This window comes from Mesoplodon densirostris, chromosome 18 (assembly GCF_025265405.1).
Source record: "Mesoplodon densirostris isolate mMesDen1 chromosome 18, mMesDen1 primary haplotype, whole genome shotgun sequence".
In the NCBI taxonomy this organism is placed as follows: domain Eukaryota; kingdom Metazoa; phylum Chordata; class Mammalia; order Artiodactyla; family Ziphiidae; genus Mesoplodon; species Mesoplodon densirostris.
Window position 1 is genome coordinate 15,703,894 of NC_082678.1, and position 21,064 is coordinate 15,724,957.

Sequence of the window (21,064 nt, forward strand, 5' to 3'; positions counted from 1 at the left end):
GCAGATCAGTGGCTGCCTGAGCCAGGGGTGGGGGCTGTCTGCAGAAGGCACGTGGGGATTTTTGGCAGGATGCTCCCCAAACTGGACTGGGGATGTGGTCCTAAAATCTTTCTTCACCGTCCTAGGATTTCCTCTGCCTCTCTCATGGGACAGCCATACAACAGAATGCCTTATGGTCATAAAAAGTGCTGTAGAATTTTTTTTTTCTTGTTCTGGGCAGACAGACGTGTTAAGTTTTTTAAAAAGCAGACTATAAAGCTATATACACAAAATGATTCCATGTTTGTTAACTATGTCCACAAAAGGCTGGAAATATATTTGTCTAATTTTTGCTTATTTTTAAAAATCGTGTCTGCTCAAGGAGTGTGTTTTGCTTACATAATGAACAAATAGAAAAGGTATTTGTAAGAAAGCCTGGAGAGGGACTTCCCTGGTGGTCCAGTGGTTAAGACTCCACACTCCCAATGCAGGGGGTCTGGGTTTGTTCCCTGGTCAGCGAACTAGATCTCTCATGCCACAACTGAAAGAGCCTGCACATGGCAACGGGGATCCCCTGTGCCGCAACTAAGACCCGGTGCAGCCAAATAAAAAGAAAAACAGAAAGTCTGGGGACCCTCCACTCTGGTCTTTTCTTCCGTCATCTTCTGTATCCTAAAACTTAATTATGGTGGTGGTTGCACAACTATATACATTTATCAAAATGGATAGAACTGTTTAAAATGGGTGTATTTTATTGTATTTAAACTATATCCCCCAAGGCAGAAACTAGTGAAACTAGAGAAATCTGAATAAGGTTTGTGGATTGTACCAATGTCTATTTCCTGGTTGTGATATTGTGCTATAATTATTCAAGATGTCAACTTTGAGAGAGGCTGGCAACCACCAGAAGCTGGAAGAGGCAACGAAGAGTCCTCTTCTAGAGCCTTCAGAGGGAATGTGCCCCTGCCGACACCTTGATTTCAGACTTCTGGTGTCTGGAACCGTGAGAGGATAAATTTCTGTAGTTTTAAGCCATGTGGTTTGCTGTACTTTGTTATAGCAGCCCTGGGAAACTCATACAGAGGACTTTGAGCCCCTGATGGTAGTGACATTTGAATCAGTGTGGAGGGATGGTTAGGCAATGAGAGATGTCACGCTAATTGGTAATCTTTTAGGAAAAAAATAATAAAGTTGTACACTTTACACTGACACAAAAATTTAAAAAATATCAGATGGATAAAAGGTTAAATTTTTTTAAAAAGTAAGGCTATGACAGAAGAAAATATAGGAAAGATAAATTTGTTTACTCATGGAAAGTCCTTTCTAAGCATAATACGAATGTCATTAAAATAAAAAAGATGAGTAACTATAAAGATGCATTAAAAAGCAAATGCGGGAATTCCTTGCTGGTCCAGTGTTTGGGACTCGGGGCTTTCACTGCCAGGGCCCGGGTTCAATCCCTGGTCAGGGAATTATGATCTTGCAGGCCTGGTGGTGCAGTCAAAAAAAAAAAAGCAAATGCAGTGCTGAAGCTTGGTTGGGTCCTGGTTTGAAAAAGAAATTTTGGGGACAGCTGGGAAAATTTGAATCTTGATTGAATATTAGATGAGATGGAGAATTATTTTTCATTTTCTCAGGTGTGATAATGGTTTTGCAGCTAGGTAGGAGGTGGGCCTGGTTCTCAGGTTTTGCAGCTAGGTAGGAGGTGGTCCTGGTTCTCAGGTTTTGCAGCTAGGTAGGAGGTGGGCCTGGTTCTCAGCTAGGTAGAAGGCTTCTGTGACATTGAGGTATTTAGTGGGGAAATGCCATCAACACCTACAACTTCTTTTCGTATGAATTCGCAAAAACAAATTGATAAAACAAATGTGGCAAAATGCTGAGAATTAAGTGGAGAGTACCCAGGTGTTCATGAGCTCTTCCTTCAACTTTGCTGTATGTTTGACATTTTTTATCATAAAAAGGTAGTGAGAAAAATGAAATTATAAGTGGACAGGATGTTAATATCCATGCTTTATTCTTTATAGAAATAAAAAAAGATATACACTATAATATGTAAAATAGATAAAAAACGAGGACCTACTGTATAGCACAGGGGACTATATTCAATATCTTGTAGTAACTTATAATGGAAAAGAATCTGAAAAAGAATAGATGTATATTTTTATGTGTAACTTAATCACTTTGCTGTACACCTGAAACACTGTAAACCAACTGTACTTCAATTAAAAAAAAGAAATTAAAAAAAGAGGTTCTGAGGATTCCCTGGTGGTCCAGTGGTTAGGGCTGTGTGTTCTCACTGCCAAGGGCCCAGGTTCAATCTCTGGTCAGGGGAATAAGATCCCACAAGCTGCACAGCATGGCCAAAAAAACAAAAAACAAAAACAAAGAGAGACTCCAAGAAAAAAATGGGCAAAGAGACATAAAGAGGCAATTTGCAGAAAAAAAGTTAAGAAAAAAAGTTAAGATGGTAAAGAAATACATGGAAAAGATGATCCCATCCTAGTAATAATCAAATAAATGCAAATTAAAATATCAATTACAGCATCTATTTTCACCCATCAGATTGTCAACAATTTTTTTTTTTCGGGCCCACTATGTGGCATGCAGGATATGCGGCACCCGCGCCGTGCCGCATTGGGAGGGCAGAGTCTTAACCACTGGACCACCAGGGAAGACCCAACAGTTTTTTTTTAAAAATTAATTGATTAATTTATTTATTTATGGCTACGTTGGGTCTGCATTGCTGTGCATAGGTTTTCTCTAGTTGAGAGCAGGGGCTACTCTTCGTTGCAGTGCGCAGGCTTCTCATCGCGGTGGCTTGTCTTTGTTGCCGAGCACGGGCACGTGGGCCATGTGGCTCACGGGCTTAGCTGCTCTGCGGTATGTGGGATCTTCCCGGACCAGGGCTCGAACCCGTGTCCCCTGCATTGGCAGGCGGATTCTTAACCACTGCACCACCAAACAAGTGCCGACCCAACAGTTTTAAAAATTGATACTACAGAAGCATTTAAGGACAAATGGTGAGGATGTAGGGAGGGATACAAGCTCAAGTGTGGGTTGGCTGCATGCAGTCAGCCTTGGCCATTAACAGAGACCCCGAAAGGAGGGAAGAAAACTTCGTTCCAGGGGCCCCATTTGAAAAACAAACACAGTTTTCTTTTTTAATTATTTATTTATTATTTTTTTAAAAAACATCTATCTTTATTTATTTACTGGCCGAGCCATGCGGCATGTGGGATCTTAGTTCCCCAACCAGGGATCGAACCCACACCCTTGTCAGTGAATGCACGGAGTTCTAACCTCTGGACCACCAGGGAATTCCCCACATTTTTCCTGATTATGAAAGTAAAACATATTCCATAGAAAATACATGAACATTTAGATAGAATAAAGATCACCTAGAAAAAGGGCAATATTAATATACTTATATAATTGCTTCTTCCTTACTATTTTATATGGTTTATAACCTTTATCCTTTCTTCACTTAACATTACACCAGGAGCATTTTCCCATAAAAAGAAAGTTCTCTGCAAACGTAACTTTACACGATGGCACAGTTGTCCCTGGGTAATTGTCATTATTGAGCACTTACATGCCAGGGGCTGTGACAACAGTTTATAGAGATGATCGTGGTTTTTTTTTTTTTTTAACATAATTCCTATTTTTGGCTGTGTTGGGTCTTCGTTTCTGTGCGAGGGCTTTCTCTAGTTGTGGCAAGTGGGGGCCACTCTTCATCGCGGTGCGCGGGCCTCTCACTATCGTGGCCTCTCTTGTTGCGGAGCACAGGCTCCAGATGCGCAGGCTCAGTAACTGTGACTCACGGGCCTAGTTGCTCCATGGCATGTGGGATCTTCCCAGACCAGGGCTCAAACCCGTGTCTCCTGCATTGGCAGGCAGATCCTCAACCACTGCGCCACCAGGGAAGCCCCGAGATGATCGTGTTTAATCCTTGTCTCACACTAATCCAAGAAGCAGGTAAAATTATTATTCCCACTTTAGCAACTTTAGGTTTCCTACTTTGGCTTGTGACCCCTTCCTGCATCTTCCGGGCCAGTGGTGCAGCATTGTCTGTTGCTTCCTCTGACCTCTGCTTCCTCCCTCACATCTCCTCCTCTGACTCCCACCCTCCTGTCTTCCTCTTTCACTTATAAGGACAACTGTGATGACGTGGGCCTGCCCGGATAATCTGAGATCATCTCCTATCTCAAGGCCCTTACCTTTATCACGTCTGCACAATCACTTTTGCCTTGTAAGGCAGCATATTCACAGGCTCTGGGCTTTCAGACGTGGACATCTCCGGGGGCTGTTATTCTGCCCACCACACTTGCCCACATGACACAGTGTAAGTGATGGAGGCCAGATTCCTCCCTGCTGACACATTGTGATCTATTCAACCTCTGCAAATTGTTGGCTCGTTAGATTATTTCCAGTTGTTTTAACATTGAATAAATAATGCTGGATAAGCATTTTTGAATAGAAAACATTTTGTAATTTGAATTATTTCCTTATGGTATGTTTTCTTGGAGGGAATCTTGGGATCAAAGGGTATAATAATTTCTGTTGCTCTTGATACTAAGGGCTGTCCAAAAAGATTGGCCACTGCCCACCACCAGTAGCACCATATTTATCAGAGAATTCTAGCTCACATTTTTGTCTTAGAGCAGGAACAGCAAAAAGTGAATCCAGTTGGCATGGAGACCAAGTGCTGAGGCAGAGGACTTCTGCTCAGGTTGGGGGCTGAAAATTGCTGCTCTCAGGTGGAACGTGGCCCATAGATCTCCTTTATTTTGCTTGCACACTTAAAAAAATGTATACATAATTCACCAAGATAAAATTCACCATTTTAAAGTATACGATTCAATGGTTTTTAGTATATTAATAAGGTTGTACAACCGTCATCACAGTCAGTTTAGAGCATTTCCACCGTCCCCCAAAGAAACTCTGAACCCGTCAGTGGTCCCTCTCCATCCTCCCCCACCCCCGACCACCCAGCCCCTGGAAACCACTAACCTACTTTCTCTCTCTATGGAGTTGCCTATTCTGGAATTTCATATAAATGGAATCATACAATATGTGGCCTTTTGTGTCTGGCTTCTCTCACTAAGCACCATGTTTTCAGGGTTCACGTTTGGTGTGTGGTGTGTCTGCTTCACGCCCACTTATGGTAACATTCCACCACCTGGATGTGCCACATGCTGCGTATCCACTCATCCACTGATAAGACCTTTGGGTTGTTGTCACTTTTTAGCTGTTACAGATAATGCTGTTGTGAGCCTCTGTGTGTACGTTTTTCTTTGAACACCCATTTTCCATTTTCTGGGGTATACACCCAGGAGTGGAATTGAGGGATTTTGTGGAATTCTCTGTTTACCTTTTTGAGGAGTGCAGTGGCTGCACCATTTTACATCCCCACCAGCAACGCACAGCTTCCAATTTCTCCACATGCTCAGCAACACTTCTTATTTTCTGTTTTTTAAATTCTAGCCATCCTAGTGGATGTGAAGTGGTATCTCATCGTGGTTTTGATTTGATCTCCCTTATGTACACGTTCTTTGTTTTTTTGCGGCACGCGGGCCTCTCACTGTTGTGGCCCCTCCCACTGCGTAGCACAGGCTCCGGACGCGCAGGCTCAGCGGCCGTGGCTCACGGGCCCGGCCGCTCCGCAGCATGTGGGATCTTTCCGGACCGGGGAACAAACCCGTGTTCCCTGCACCGGCAGGCGGACTCTCAACCACTGCGCCACCAGGGAAGCCCCACATGTTCTTTTTTTTTTTTTTTTTTTTTTTTTTTTCCGGTATGTGGGCCTCTCACTGTTGTGGCCTCTCCCGTTGCAGAGCACAGGCTCCGGATGCGCAGGCCCAGCGGCCATGGCTCACGGGCCCAGCCGCTCCGCGGCATATGGGATCCTCCCAGACCGGGGCACGAACCCGTATCCCCTGCATCGGCAGGCGGACTCTCAACCACTGCGCCACCAGGGAGGCCCCCCACATGTTCTTTTTAATTGGAGCTAGTCATCTCTTGAAAAAATGTAAAAGTCAGGTAACCCTGGGTGAATTCCACCCCCACGGGCTCCTGCATGCACCTGCTTTCTCTCTTGCTCCTGTTTGCCATTCTGCACTTAGGGGCCTACCCAGCCTGGATGGCAACTCCCATGGAGGGTGGGGTGCTGCTTGCTCGGTGCTGTCTCCAGACACTGGATGCCCAGCCGGGAGTGGGTCTGGGCCCCTCCCCCTGGTGGCTCCTCTCCCTGGCAGGCTCCTGATTCAGCCTCTTTGGGTGCTGTGTTGTGTTGATCGTTCTGCACGTTTCTCTCTTACAGGCCGCGGGAGATGGAGAAGTAAGGCCTGGATCAATGAGGCAGCTGGGAGACGCATTTAGGTAAGTGGCTGTCTTAGTCCACTCAGGCTGCTATAACAGAACACCATAGACTGGGTGGCTTATAAAAAACAGACATTTATTTCTCATAGTTCTGGAGGCTGGAGTCCAAGATTGGGGTTCCAGGGTTCTGGTGAGGGACCTATTCTGGGTTCCAATCTGCAGGCTTCCTGTTGCATCCTCACATGGTGGAAAGCGGGTGAGAGAGGGCTCTCAGGTCTTTTATATGAGCACACTAACCTTGTTCATGGGGGCTCCACCCTCATGAAAATATCACCTCCCAAAGGCCCCCTGCTCCTAATACCATCACATTAGGGGTTAGGATTTCCACATATGAATTTTGGTGGGAACACGGACGTCCAGTCCACGACACTGTGATTGGTTCAAAGTTCAGTGAATCTTGTTTCATGAAAACCTGCCCAGGGCCAGGGCAGGTGACTTCTCTGACAGATGCCCTCTGAACTTTTTTGGTAAGGCTAAACCACCTAGCTGGCCGGCAGGGTTCAGCCCTCAGAGCTATGAGAGTGGGAATTGCTTGTAGGAAATGAGCTAGTGCTCACTTGGAGGCTGGGATGAGGCCTGGGCCTCCAGAGGCCGGCACACCTGGATTCAGGTTCGGAATTCGCCCTGAGTTGGGAGGAATTTAGTAGTAGATGCCGCTTGGGGTGACGTCAGGACTGAGAGTCACTCGGGCCTCAGTGAATGTTAGATGTCATTACGACATCTCATTATTACATCATTGTATGCCCGCTCCAAAAATAACTTGTCAAGATGAAGGCACAGAGCAGAATATAGGAAAATGTCAGAGAGTAGAATAGAGCTGGAGGAGAGGCCCCAGATATGGGAGCCATGGGGTCTTCCACCCCAACAAGTGGGGCTACCACATGCTCCCAGGCAGGCAAGGGGGCTTTCTGCCATCTCTCCCCACGCCCAGAGTTGGAGGGATTTCTGCCCAGGCCTTGCCCAGGGTCAGTGGCAGGGTGTCCACTCTGAAATGAGCACAGGGCTGGAGCAGGGCCCTTCCCATCTTCTCTGCCACCTGAAAACGTCTGCTCTGGGGCTGGACACGCAGGCAGCATTGATAGTAGAAGCAGCAGGAGGGGGATGGGTGTCCACTGTGCTAGTTTCTCTGAGATGGAGGAGTTTCCAGGGTAGTAGGTTGAATTGTGTCCCCGATGTGTCCAAGTCCTAATCCTGGGGGACCTGTGAATGTGGCCGTATTTGGAACAAGGGTCTTTGTAGATGTGGTTAAGTCAAAGATCTCGAGATGAGATCACCCTGGATTTGAGCTGGGCCCTAAATCCAATGTCAGGTGTCCTCATATGAGGAAGGAGAGGGGGATTTGGGACACAGACACAGGGAGAAACCCGTGTGCTGGCGATGCAGAGATTGGAGTGATGTGTCTACAAGCCAAGGATTGTTGGTAAACCCAGAAGCTGGAAGAGGCAAGGATGGACTCCCTCTCAGCCTCCAGAAAAAACCAACTTGCCTTGATTTCAGATCTCTGGCCTCCAGAACAATGGGTTTCTGTTGTCTTAAGCCCTCCCGATTGTGGTAATTTGTTGTGGCAGCCCTAGGAAACTAACACAATTGTGTGAGGGCCTTTCAGTGCTAGAACTGGGAGAATCCTGAACAAATAGAAGGGTTGGTCAGCCTGGTGCTGGAAATATCCACCATGTTTTTTATTTTTTTTAATTTATTTTATTATTACTTTTTTATTGTCTTCTCTTTTTATTTATTTAATTTTTGGCTGCATTGGGTCTTTGTTGCTGTGCGTGGGCTTTCTCTAGTTGCAGCGAGTGGGGGCTACTCTTCGTTGCTGTGCGTGGGCTTCTCATTGCGGTGGCTTCTCTTGTTGCGGAGCATGGGCTCTAGGTGCGTGGGCTTCAGTAGTTGTGGCGTACGGGCTTAGTTGTTCTGGGGCATGTGGGATCTCCCTGGACCAGGGCTTGAACCTGTGTCCCCTGCGTTGGCAGGAGGATTCTTAACCACTGCACCACCAGGGAAGTCCCAGCTACCATGTTTTTTAAACTTGAGTCAAAACACTTTCTCTTAGATCAGGACTGGTCACTTTTCTACATCTCAGCTCCCCCTTCTGTCTGTCTCTCTGGTATCCAGCTTTAGGTAGCATTTGGGGCCTCCTGTTTAGGTTGGCCATGGCTTCCAGGGAGTAGGAATGGGCAGGGGGTGCCTGTCACCCCCTCAGTAGCCCTGTATGTCTTTGGGAATGTGCAGTCTCACCGTGTCTCAGCTTCCCTCCTTTGAAAAGAGGAGATGCTTCCGGCCTGGGTTATATAGATGATCCGGCTTCCAGCTGAAAGTTGCAGCAGATGACAAAATGCCAAGTGGTCCTCATCTTCCTGGGGCTTGTTTCTGAGCTGGGAGGGCACTGGTGGTTTCACTTAGGAAAGAAACAGCCAACATCTGGTGGCAGCGGGAGCCCAGAAGCCCCGTCCTGGGAGAAGAGCTGAGCTGTCCCCACACAGAATGTCTGCTTGCTTCCTTTTTCCTATTTCCTCCCTGATCAGATCAGCAGACCCACTGATTATCTAACCAGTGAGACCGCCTGAGAGAAAGGAAGTGTTCCACACTTCCCACCACCCAGACCCCATCTTCCTGGTTGTCCATACAGGTGCCTGGGGGGACTGCAGCACCCACCCTGGGAAGCAGCTGCGGGCATCACCTCCCTGCCCCCTAGGGACTGACTTTGCAGTTGTAAAGCCAACAGCCAGGAGAATCATTTTGCCCTCGACACAGGTGGGGTCTCGCTTGGATTCATCCCAAGCTCTCCTGCCCTTCTCACTATAGTCGATCCCAGGAAACCTCCTCTGATGTTCTGGAAGCCTCCCAGGAACCCCCCCAGAGTCTTTTATTTCCATCTCCAGCAACACAGAGTTGTTTGGCTGGAGATGTATTGATAGTTACACCTGGGCCGAGGCCTTCCCCTGGATGAGGCCTCTTGAACACAAACAAGAATTCCTTTTGATCTCACAGTTTCTCAACTGCAAGTATTTAGAAATGACTCTTGCCCTGAAGCAGGTGGCCAAGTGTCAGGAGGGCAGGCAAGACAGAGGAGTTGGGCAGGCTGGGGAGGGGTGCAGATTCCCCCCGAGGCTGGGTGCAAAGGAGGGGACTAGTTTGCACGTTGGGGGTTGGGGGGCGAGGAGATTTACTCTTTCAAGAGTCTGGTCTTATATTTTCCTTACATCTTGTGTTGTCCGTATATATAAAAGCAATGTGTGCTCACCATAAAAGATATATTTCTATTTTGTGTATTTAATATATACATAAAATATTTCAAATGTGTTTTTATATACTGTTTTCCATATATATATATATATACACACACACACACACACACACACACACACACACACACAAGTAATACATGCTCGTGGTAAAAATATATTTATAGCTTGTCTTTTTGAGTATTTTTTTTTTTTTTTAAATTAATTAATTAATTTATTTTTTTCTTTTTGCGGTATGCGGGCCTCTCACTGTTGTGGCCTCTCCCGTTGCGGAGCACAGGCTCCGGACGCGCAGGCCCAGCGGCCATGGCTCACGGGCCCAGCCGCTCCGCGGCATATGGGATCCTCCCAGACCGGGGCACAAACCCGTATCCCCTGCATCGGCAGGCGGACTCTTAACCACTGCGCCACCAGGGAGGCCCGAGTATTTTTAATATATTGTGTTTTTTGTACATATAAAGTAACATATGCTCACAGTAAAAATAACTTGTAAAATTGAGATATAGCTTACATATACTAAAGAGTACAGATCTTAAGGAAATAGCTCAGTATATTTTCACATTATGTATATATCTTTGTAATTACCACTCAGGTGGAGGATACTGAGGCAAAGACTCCCTTGGGCACCCCCCCCCAGGATGCCACCTCTATACCAACTTCTAACACCATAAATTAGTTTGCCTGTTTTAGAATTTCATATAAATAGAATCATGCAGGATGTCCTCTTTGCTGTCTGGCTTTTTTTTTTTTTTTTTTTGGCTGCACTGCGTGGCTTGCAGGGATCTTAGTTCCCCCGACCAGGGGTTGAACCGGTGCCCCCTGCAGTGGGAAGCTAGAAGTCCTAATCACTGGACGGCTAGGGAAGTCCCTGTCTGGCTTAGTTCACTCAGCATTAGTCTGCAAGGTTCAGATAGTTCACTTTTATTGCTGAGGAGTATCCCATTGAATGTCTACCCCACGAATTTACTCATTGTCTTGTTGATGGAATTTGGGTAGTTTTCAAGTGTTAGACATTGCAAATAATGCTGCTATAAACTCCTCATAGAAAGTATTTTTGCAGGCTTATGTGAAGTTTGTGGCTCAAAGGATATATAAAATCTTAAAGTTTGATAGATGAAGCCAAATTGTGCTTCCAGAAACTTTCACCAATGCCCACGCCCACCAACATTAGGTGAGAATGCTTTTATTCAACTTTAAAATAGATCCCCCCACCCCGCCCCCTGCAATAGCATCTCACTTTGCTTTGTGTTGCTTTAGTTATGAGCGAGAGGCTGAACACCTTCTCTTGGATTTGCTGGCCATTAATATACTTCTTTTTTGAGAATTGTCTAAATATTTTATTCAAATCCTTTCTATTACGTCATTCATCTTTGTAAAATTGTATTTGCGACCACTCTTTGTATATTGAAGAAATTAGGACCTTGTATTTGAAAAGCATGGAAAGGAAATAATTTTATACCTACAGCAAAACACAGGAGTTTCTACTGATGTTAGTTTCGAAACTCAACTGTCGTGCCACATTCTTCCTTTGCTTGTATACCTTGATCACACAGTATCAAAATGAGGAGTTTAAGTTTAATTTTGCTAAGTGCTTTAGAATAAAATAAACCCAGAACTGGGAGGCACCATCATTTCTCCATCTTATTTCCAGGGATGACTTCACCAATTTACCACAGCATGGTTTCCCTTTGAGCCTAGACTGGGTCTCAGAGTCCTTCCTAACCCAGAGCTCCTTGTGGCCCGTGGTGTCTTGCGTTGGCATGAGTTGAAACCTCTGTGCCTCCACGATGGAATGTCACCGACTCCTGGAAGTTACCTGAATGCAGTGATGCACAGTAGAAGTCGGGGTAGTACCAGTTTCACCAGGCTGAGGGCAGGAGTTTGGAGCTCCGGGCAGGGGATGCAGGTATTCTGCCTAGAAAGCTGTGCACAGCCATAGTAGGTTCTCACTAAAGAGTTGATGGAATGTTGGTGATATGGTTATGTGTGCATTTTGAAGGTGAGGACGGGGAGAAGGAGAGATTGGTGGCCTAGGTGGATTCATGATAAATGTAAAGGACCCAGTTTTGGAGCAAGAGATACGTTGATTGTATTTGTTGGTCCTTGTCCATGCTTGTTGCCCCCACAGGTAGGTTCGCAGAACTGAAGGGAGGGAAGCCTGGGTGACAACAGGGACACCTCCTACTTCCCTTCTCCAAAGTCTTTGCTGTCCTTGTTCTAGGCTCGGCTGGCCAGGTCTCGGGTGTCAAAGGCAGACTTTTTAAGCACCTTGTGTTTCAGGCTGAAGATCTTGAAAAAAATGTATCCGACTGGGCATTTTGCCTGCTCCTTTTCCTGTACAGAGAAGCCTCCCCCATCTGCCTCCAGCTGGCTTTGCAATTTAAACTTGAAAATGCTGAAGCCTTTTCCCACAGCCACTTTGGGATGACTTGGTTACTTTCCACATCCTCCCAATTAGTTCACTGGTTTTGTGTATCCCTCAACATTCTTTCTCATTCCACTGTGAAATAAAATGTATTTATGTAATTCGAGGGAAACGTTTTAACATCCAGATCATCACAGGTAGCCTGTCTGGGCTTCTTCATGGAGCTAAGTTGATGGCATTAGGTACCCTGGATGCACCTCCTTACTAACCCACCCCTCTGTGCAGGCGTGTGTGTGTGTGTGTGTAAAGGCTCACAATTCTCCGTGTATACAGTTCCTTTGTATTGTGTATATTACCAACATTGCATTGAAAAACCAAAGCATCAAATGACATATTTTAAACCTACTAGGGGATAGACAGGTCGTGGGCTGGGTGCTGGGGAAACACCTGGGAATAAGGCTTGCTGCTATCAAGAAACTTTGCTCAAACCCCAGACTGGCAGTCAGTGGGCTTCATTTGGCATCCAGATGTGATGTGTGGCCCATGCTGGGTCCAAGCTGGGTCTTTTAAACATTTTTTAAATTGTAGATTTAAATTGTAAATTGTTAAACATAATATAAAATTTACCTTTTAACCATTTTTAAGTGGACGATTCCATGGCATTAAGTACATTCACATCATTGTGCAACCATCACCACCATCCATCTCCAGAATGTTTTCATCTCCCAAACTGAAACCCATTAAACACTAACTCCCCATCCATCTCCCCCAGCCCCTGGCACCCACCATCTACTGTCTGTCTCTGTGAATCTGACTGCTTCAGGTCCCTGACATGAATGCAATCTGAATATTTGTCCTTTTGTGACTGGCTGATTTCACTGAGCATCATGTCTGCAAGTTTCATCCACCTGTAGTAAGTGTCAGAACTTCCTTCCTTTTTATGGATGAATAATATTCCATTGTATGGGTAGACCACATTTTGTTTATCCATTCATCCATCGATGGACACTTGGGTTGCTTCCACCCCTTGACTTTAGAGATGGTGCTGCTGTGAACATGGGCGTACAAATACCAGGCAGGCTTTTAAATATGTTGAATTAATTGTCAACATTTAATAATGGGGAGATTTCACCCCCCAAGAACATCCACTGTCAAGTTTCTTGTAGAAAACAGGGAGATCTGTCCACACTGGGCTGCCATCCTGCATGTCAGCCACCGCAGAGCAGATAGAAGCTGCTCTTGACCCTGGGACAGTGTCATCCAGACAGTGAGACCAGAGGTTGACTGCTGTATATTACTGTGCTTATGCTATTGTCTTTCTCATGGTCGAGTTGAGAAAAAAAGCAAAATATTTCCATTACCTGTGTCTGTATCAAAAGTGGAAAATAAAAAACAGCTGGAGAGGTCTCCATTTCTTGGGGAAAGAGGACTATTCTTTCTTATTGAACATCCAAATGGGGTAGGTCTGTGGGCAAAAAGCCCAGAGGATTTGTTTCATGTTATGAAATAAACCAGCCCCTTCACCTGTTTCAGGTTCCTGCTGGGCATTCCAGCTGACCTCTGGTTGGGGTTTTAGGAGCACTGGGTTCCAGGTGTAGCTCTATCCCTATTAATGGGTTGCTAATCCATCTGGATAACAATACCTAATCACTCCCATGGCGAAGTTGTTAGATGTATAAACTAAGCAGGTGTAGTGGGTTGATTGGCAGTCTCCAAAAAGATGTGTTCTAAGTCCTAGCCCTCAGTACCTCTGAATGTGAGCTTTTATGGAAAACGGGTATTTGCAGATGTAATTAAGGATCTGGAGATGAGATTGTCCTGGATGAACAGAGTGGGTGCTAAATCCGATGGCAAGTGTCCTTATAAGACACAGAAGACTAGAGACACAGATAGAAGGGAAGCCCATGTGATGACGGAGGCAGAGATTGGAGTGAGTGGCCACAAGCCAAAAGATACTGGCAGCCACCAGGAACTGGAAGAGGCAAGGGAGCATTCTCCCCCAGATCCTTCAGAGGAAGCCTGGCCCTGCCGACACCTGGATGTCAGACTTCTGACCTCCAGAAGTCTGGATTGTTTGAAGCCATCCAGTTTGTGGTACTTTGTTAGAGCCGCCACAGAAAACACACACAGCGGGTAGCTGGATTGTCTCTGTGGATGAAAGAGTGCATATTCGTCGGTAACTTCAAGATATAGTTGAAGATACAAAATACAGCAATGCTGGGACTTCCCTGGTGGTCCAGTGGTAAAGAGTCCGCCTTACCATGCAGGGGATGTGGGTTCGATCCCTGGCCAGGGAACTGAGATCCCACATGCTGCGGGGAAACTAAGCCTGCGTGCCACAACTACAGAGCCCATGCACCCTGGAGCCTGCGTGCCACAACTAGAGAAGAGAAAAACCCGCATGCCACAGCTCAAGAGAAGCCCGCTTCCACAACGAAGAGCCCGCATGCCTCAATGAAAGATCCCACGTACCCAACGCAGCCAAAAATAAATAAATACTTAATTAAAAAAAAAAAAAAAGGAAATGCTTTTGGCATCACGTTGGCCTTGGTGGTCAGAATAAGAGGACAGTGAGGCCCTGCTCAGTCTATGTAACTTGCACTCCCTAAAGTGCAAAAAGGACTTCCCTGGTGGTGCAGTGATTAAGAATCCTCCCGCCAGTGCAGGGGACACGGGTTCGAGCCCTGGTCTGGGAAGATCCCACATGCCGCGGAGCAACTAAGCCGTGGGCCACAACTACTGAGTCTGCACTCTAGAGCCCACGAGCCACAACTACTGAGCCCACGAGCCACAACTACTGAAGTCCGCACGCCTAGAGCCCGTGCTCCGCAACAAGAGAAGCCACCACAATGAGAAGCTCGCGCACAGCAACAAAGAGTAGCCCCCCGCTCACGGCAACTAGAGAAAGCCCGCGTGCAGCAATGAAGACCCAGTGCAGCTGAAAAATAAAAAATAAAGTGCAAAAACCACACAGAACCCCGTTTTAACAGAGGAAACTGGGCACACAGGTGTGATGATTTGCACATAATTAGTGGCAAAACTGGTGGCGGAGCAGAACCACAGAAAGAGTGAAAAGGTGGGTGATGACAGTTGCTTCCCATCTGGGTGAGTGGTGGTGGGAACCTGCCTTTGTGTTTTACCTTAAAAAGCAATTATTAGGTCCAAATAGCATCCCTCTGCTGTTGGCTCTTTAAAAAGGATGAACATCCTTCCCTATGCTTGCTTATTGGTCCTTTGAATTTCTTTGCAGAATTTATTTACCCACGTTTCACATGAGAAAAGCAAACCTCTGGAGAAAATGACATAAACAGAAAACGTTAATTTTCTAATAAAGTCTTAAGAGTAGCCATAGTAAGAACTGAACAACCAAAGCCTTTTCCGGGAGGATCCTCCCGTAGGGAGTGTGCAGCTGGGGAGGGATGACCGTTCTGGACAGACACTGGGTCTTTCCTGTTCCCTGGGCTGGACATTTACAAATTATGTGCCGCTGCCCCTGACCTGTTTGTTTAGCAGAAGTTTCCATGTAAAACACTGGACTTCCAGAGGGGTTTTCTCTGTGGTGTGGCTTGTCCAAAAACGTCGGCTCTTGCATTTGTTCTCCAGAATGAGTTTCTCCCAAGGAACTGCTGGTTAAAAGAACCACTTCCCTAATTAATTCCAGATGTGGAATACATCAACCTTAACTTTTTATTAAGAGGGTGGGAGGCATCTGTTAAGGTGTGCTCTGTTTAAAAAAAAAGAAAAACAATCTGCTGATGACTTGAATCTGATGATTGAAAAATGTCATTTTCCACATTGAGCCACCAGGAATCAATTCACCGGGACTTGGCTGATACCCCACAACTGGAGCCCAGAGCAGCCTTGAGGAGGAGTTTCCAGGTGCTCCCTGGAGCATCCTCGTCCACCTTCCCTGAGCTTCTCTTATGGAGGAATTGGGGCTCCAGCCAGGTTCTGGTGGGAGTTGGGTTGATCTCCTCAGAGCGGGGACAGCCCAAGCTGCTCCTCCTGGCTCCCCTGTGGGTCCCCGCAGCAGCATTTATCAGCTAAGCAGAGGACTGGGACAGCTTTGTTGGAAGCGGGCTAAGCAAACTGGGTCCCCCGTGTTTCATGGCCTGAAACACGGCCACTATGCAGTCTCCCTGCTTTTTTTTTTGTGGGGCCCTAGAACCTGTTTATTTTTCTAAAATACACGTAACGTAAAGCATATCATTTAAACTATCTTAAGTGTATAAATCAGTGGCATTTAGTACATTCACAGTGTCCTGCAACCATCACCACTATTTAGTTCCAGAACATTTTCATCACCCCAAAAGGAAACCTGCATTCATGAAGCAGTCACCCCCTGTTTCTCCCTCCCCTCAGCCGCTGGCAACCACTAACTGCTTTCTGTCTCCAAGGATGTGCCTATTCTGGACATTTCATATAAATGGAATCATACAATATGTGACCTTTTGTGTCTGGCTTCTTTCACTTAGCATGTTTTCAGGGTTCACCTGTGTTGTAACGTGTGTCAGTGCTTCACTCCTTTTTATGGCTGAATACTACTTCACTGTATGGATACATCCCATTTCATTTTTCCATTCTTCGGTTGATGGGCTTTTGAGCTGTTTCCACCTTTTGGCGACTGTCAAGAATGCTGCTATGAACATTTGTGTACAAGTTTTTGTTTGAACACTTGTTTTTAATTCTTTTGGGTATATACCTAGGAGTGGAATTGCTGGGTCCTTTGGTAATTCTATATTTAACTTCTTGAGGAACCACTAAACTGTTTTCCACAGTGGCTGCACCATTTTACATTCCCACCAGCAATATATGAGGGTTCCAACTTTTCCATATCCTCACTAACACTTATTTTCCTTTTTTAAAAAAAATATAGTCATTTTATGGGGTAAAGTGACATCTCATTGTGGTTTTAATTTGCATTTCCTTGAAGATGGTGACATTGAGTGTCTTTCCTTGTGCTCCTTGGTCATTTGCCCAGCTTCCCTTGCATTTTACCAGCACTCTGTGTAACAGTGGACAAGTCTGTCCAGAAGGGAGTTGAACTAGGTCAATGGCCTTCAAGCTGCTTTGTCCACATAACTCCTAAAAGAATTTGGAAAAATCATGCAACTTTGGTACCTTTTCAGGTTAATATCTATTGTTTTTCATCATGAGGTTCACAAGGTTGCAAACGATGCGAGCAAGTCATGTTCCTCCGCTAAAAACAAACCAACCAGGAATTCCCTGGTGGTGCAGTGGTTAAGAATCCGCTTGCCAATGCAGGGGACGTGGGTTCGAGCCCTGGTCTGGGAAGATCCCACATGCTGCGGAGTAACTAAGCCCGTGCGCCACAACTACTGAGCCTGCGCTCTAGAGCCCACGAGCCACAACTACTGAAGCCCGCGCACCTCAACGAAGAGCAGCCCCCGCTCGCTGCAACTAGAGAAAGCCCGTGCACAGCAGCAAAGACTCAATGCAGCCAAATAAAACAAAAAACAAAAGAAACCAAACCAACTCAGCAAACCACTTTGCACCTTGAGATAAACATAAATCACAGTCTCTAAATGATCCAACCCTGCCTATTTCCTGTGAACTTCGACTCTATTCCATAACAACAAGAATTTTAGCCCTGACCTTTGCTCTTTCTGTCACGTGTCCTGACCTGTAGGATTAGCATTATCGCAGGAGAAAGTGGCTGCTGACCCACCCAGGACAGATGAGTGTAAATTTGGTGACCTTAGTTCTCTCATGATTTTTTTTTCCCCTTTAAATACGTGATGGCTTTTTGGATTTGGTGAGCCAGTCCTTCTAAAGTCTGCCTCTTCTGCACTCTTTGCAAGAAAACTTTCTTTTTCTAAATGCATTTGCCTCCAGTTTTCCTTGGGCAATTCTTTTAAATATATCAAACGAAATGTAATTTAGGCAGCAATGTGGCCTTGTGATACCAAAGACACGGGCAGATTCTTCTTGGTTCTTTTCTCCTCCACCTTTCACTTCTTCCACTGAATTTTATTTTGATAAAAGCATTTTTACATTTGAAAGTAATTCACTAACCACTCAAGCATAGGTCCCTGCAACAAAAACATGTATGTAATGTAAATTTAAAATATTTTATTTCCTGTGACTCTAAGACTCTATTAAAAAAAATTTCTCTGGGTTGAGTAATTTATACAATTAATCAACTCCTGAAACCAACAAAAATGTATTAAAATTGTAGTATATGTTTATGATATACATATAAAAGTTAAATTTTTGTTGGACTGCATCTCTTAACGAGATAGTTGGGGCTGTATGTTTTCAAATGGTTCATGTGTCACTGGCTGAATATCACTTATTATTTGAGATGTGGTTCAGAATCAATTCCAACCCTGTTTTTCATTTTTATTCGTGTAGACTATGAGAAAACTTGCTCATATAAAATTTATTCATGGTAATGGGATAGTTTTGTTAGAGCTATGTCGCTCCACTTTTTGAAATTCTTTGCAGATTTAAGCTGAAAGTTTCAGTGATTTATCACCAAAAGGAAAACAAAAAATTGACCAGAGTAAATTCTCATCTGGATGGAAACGATTCCGGGTCTTAGCGACTTGCCTTCTTGGCACTGGGGTTATGTGAGTGGCCTGGGTCCCTCCCCTCCTGGGAGATTCACCACCTTCAGCCTCCTTCTGCCTTGTGGGATGGAGGGGCAACTTCCGGAAGTGCGATGGGGTTAGGAGGCGGCATCCCTGTGATGGTGGTGGTGGGGTCCCCCAGGCTCAGGCCCTGGCAAGCTCTCCCTGGAAGCGCGCCCCCGGGCGGTCCGACCCGGACACCCTCGGGCTGGCCCGCTGGGCTTTGGCCGCTAGGAGACGCAGGGTCAGGGCGCTTCCGGGCGGGATGAGGAGTGGGGGGTCCGGGGCCACCGCGCTGACTGTCCAGCCTGGGGGTGCGCGCCCCTGGGTGCCGCCCCGTCCCTGAAGTGACCTTCAAGGTCGAGCTGCAGAGAGTGACAGGGAATCCGCTGCCCGTCGATCACAAAAGGGACGGGCGCACCAGTTTAATGCGCGTGCGCGGGCAAGGGTTCTACCCGGCTGCGGGCGGTGCCTTCGGAGGTAGAAGTCGGCGCAGGGCCAGCGGGGGGCGCCTGTTTAGGGCTGGTATCCTCCGGCGTCCAGGTCGTGTGTGTGTGTGTGTGTGTGTGTGTGTGTGTGTGTTGTACGTGTATTTATGCTGTGTGTGGCTGGGTGTGGAGTGAGGTGGTGTAGAGCGTGGGGTGCATGCAGTGTGCGCAACACGTGTGGAGTGTGCGTGCATGTGGCGTGTGCTTTGTGTGTATGTGGTGTGTGTGGGGTGGGATGTGGTACGTGCCGAGTGCGGGTGAGATGAGTGCGCGGCGTGTGCGGTTCGCGTGTGACAGTGTACAGCGTGCGTATGCGGCGCGTGAGGTTCGCGTCCCGTCCTGCTTGAGTCCCCAACTCAAGCGGGCTCAGCGGTCCTCTGCCTGCCGAGGTGAACCTCCGGCCCGGGCTGCAGGGAGTGCGGCGGGTAACCATGGCAACAGATGGTCCCGCGGCGGGGGTGGGGGGTGGGGAGGCGTCGGATGAGGCGCCCAGGCTGGGGTCTGGACGCGCTGCCCTCCTTGGTGACCCTGCTTGCCTGGGGGACCCAGCGACCTGACTCGGGAGCTCTGCCGGCCTGGGGCGGGGGCCGAAGGATTCCTGCCGTCTCGCCTCCCAGCGACACCGGTGCGCAAAGCGCTTGCGGCTGTGAGGTGTGAAGGCGCAGCAAGGCTTCGGCGCTTCGGCTCCTGCTCAGGGATGATGAACCCGCGCGTTCTAAAGGTCGCCGGAATGCGTCGCAACCAGTTGTCGGGTTTTAAGACTCGCAGGTGCTCCTGTTGGGTCCCAGGACAAATGAAAAGACTGGGAAGGGCTGAAGGGAGGCTTCTCTTCAGTGGAGAGGGGAGCAGCTCGCTGGGTTCCGGAAAGCACAGACTTCTTTGCCAGCAAGTAGAGCCTTCTCGGGAAGAGGCTGGCCAAGCCTACCAGGATTGAACTTGGATATACCTGTGCTCCCCTCCCACCTTTGTCCAGAGCAAACTGGTGGGTGACGCCACCTTCTTATCCTGCTTAACACGAGGAGGTTGGTCTAGGCCATTTTTCTTCCTCCCTCCTTCCCTTCTTTCCTTCCTTCCTTCCTTCCCTCCTTTCTCTTTCTCTCTCTCTCTGCCTCCCTCCCTTCCTTTCTTTCTTTCCTTCTTTCTCTTCCTTTCTCCCTCCCTCGCTCCCTCTTTCTTTTCTTTTCTTTCATTCATAACCTTTATCTAGTGCAAAGATTCTCAAATGTGGTGCCAGGGGCAACAGCATCAGAATCACCTGGGAACTAGTGAGAAATGTAAATTCTCAGGCCCACTTCCAGACCTACCAATTGGAGAACCACTGATCCAGGGTGGCCCTTGTGCTAAGCATGGGGCTATGTGATCCCTTCCCTCATGGGATCCTAAAACAAATCTAGTGTCGAAAGTTCTCGTTTTCTCTGAACGTCCGGTATTTTGCTTGGGGCTCCATCTAAAACTAGAGGAAACATAAATACTGCTTGACCACTTCCCCAAGGCTGGTCTGAGGAGGAGTGCAGCTATTTCAGAGGAGGAGGAGAAGAAGAAGCTGGAGGAACAGGAGGTTCTACTTCAGAAGCTGCTTGAGAAAGGCTTCAAGGGGTGTTGAGGAGCCCAACAAGAGTGCTGCCTTCTGGTGACAGCGTGCAGAGCTGGCTCTAAAGAATAGGGCTTCTTGACAAAGGGGGCTTTCAGTGTCTCCAATCATACACCCAGCCAGGCATGAACTACCCAGTCTTTACTCAGATGTTTCATCCATTACTGCCAGCAGTTGGACTGGCCAAATTCAACAAAGGCTCTGAGCTGACAGGCAGTTGTGTGTGGATGATGTGTGAGTCCCCAGTCATCTCCATGTGGCTACAGAATGCAATGCATGGCTTTGTTTCAGCTGGGGTTTTCTCCAGACTCTTTTGGTTAGACTGATAGTAAAATGAACTTTGTGTCACAAACTGCAACATTAGTTTTCTGTGGTGTCCTGAACTCCTCTGATAGGTAGCCGAGAAGGGTGCAGGGCATGTTTGA

At 46.8% G+C, this 21,064-nt stretch overlaps 1 protein-coding gene across 1 annotated transcript in view; it reads right to left on the reverse strand.

The window, feature by feature from the left end:
- LOC132479115 (basic salivary proline-rich protein 4-like) overlaps positions 1-21,064 on the reverse strand; it is a 35,861-nt gene that overhangs the window by 10,240 nt on the left and 4,557 nt on the right. The window contains exons 3-4 of the mRNA XM_060082705.1: positions 19,430-19,763; positions 18,754-18,912 (exon numbers count right to left, since the gene is read on the reverse strand). Coding sequence (XP_059938688.1) covers positions 18,754-18,912; positions 19,430-19,763 — 493 coding nt within the window. The remainder of the gene's footprint in view (positions 1-18,753; positions 18,913-19,429; positions 19,764-21,064) is intronic.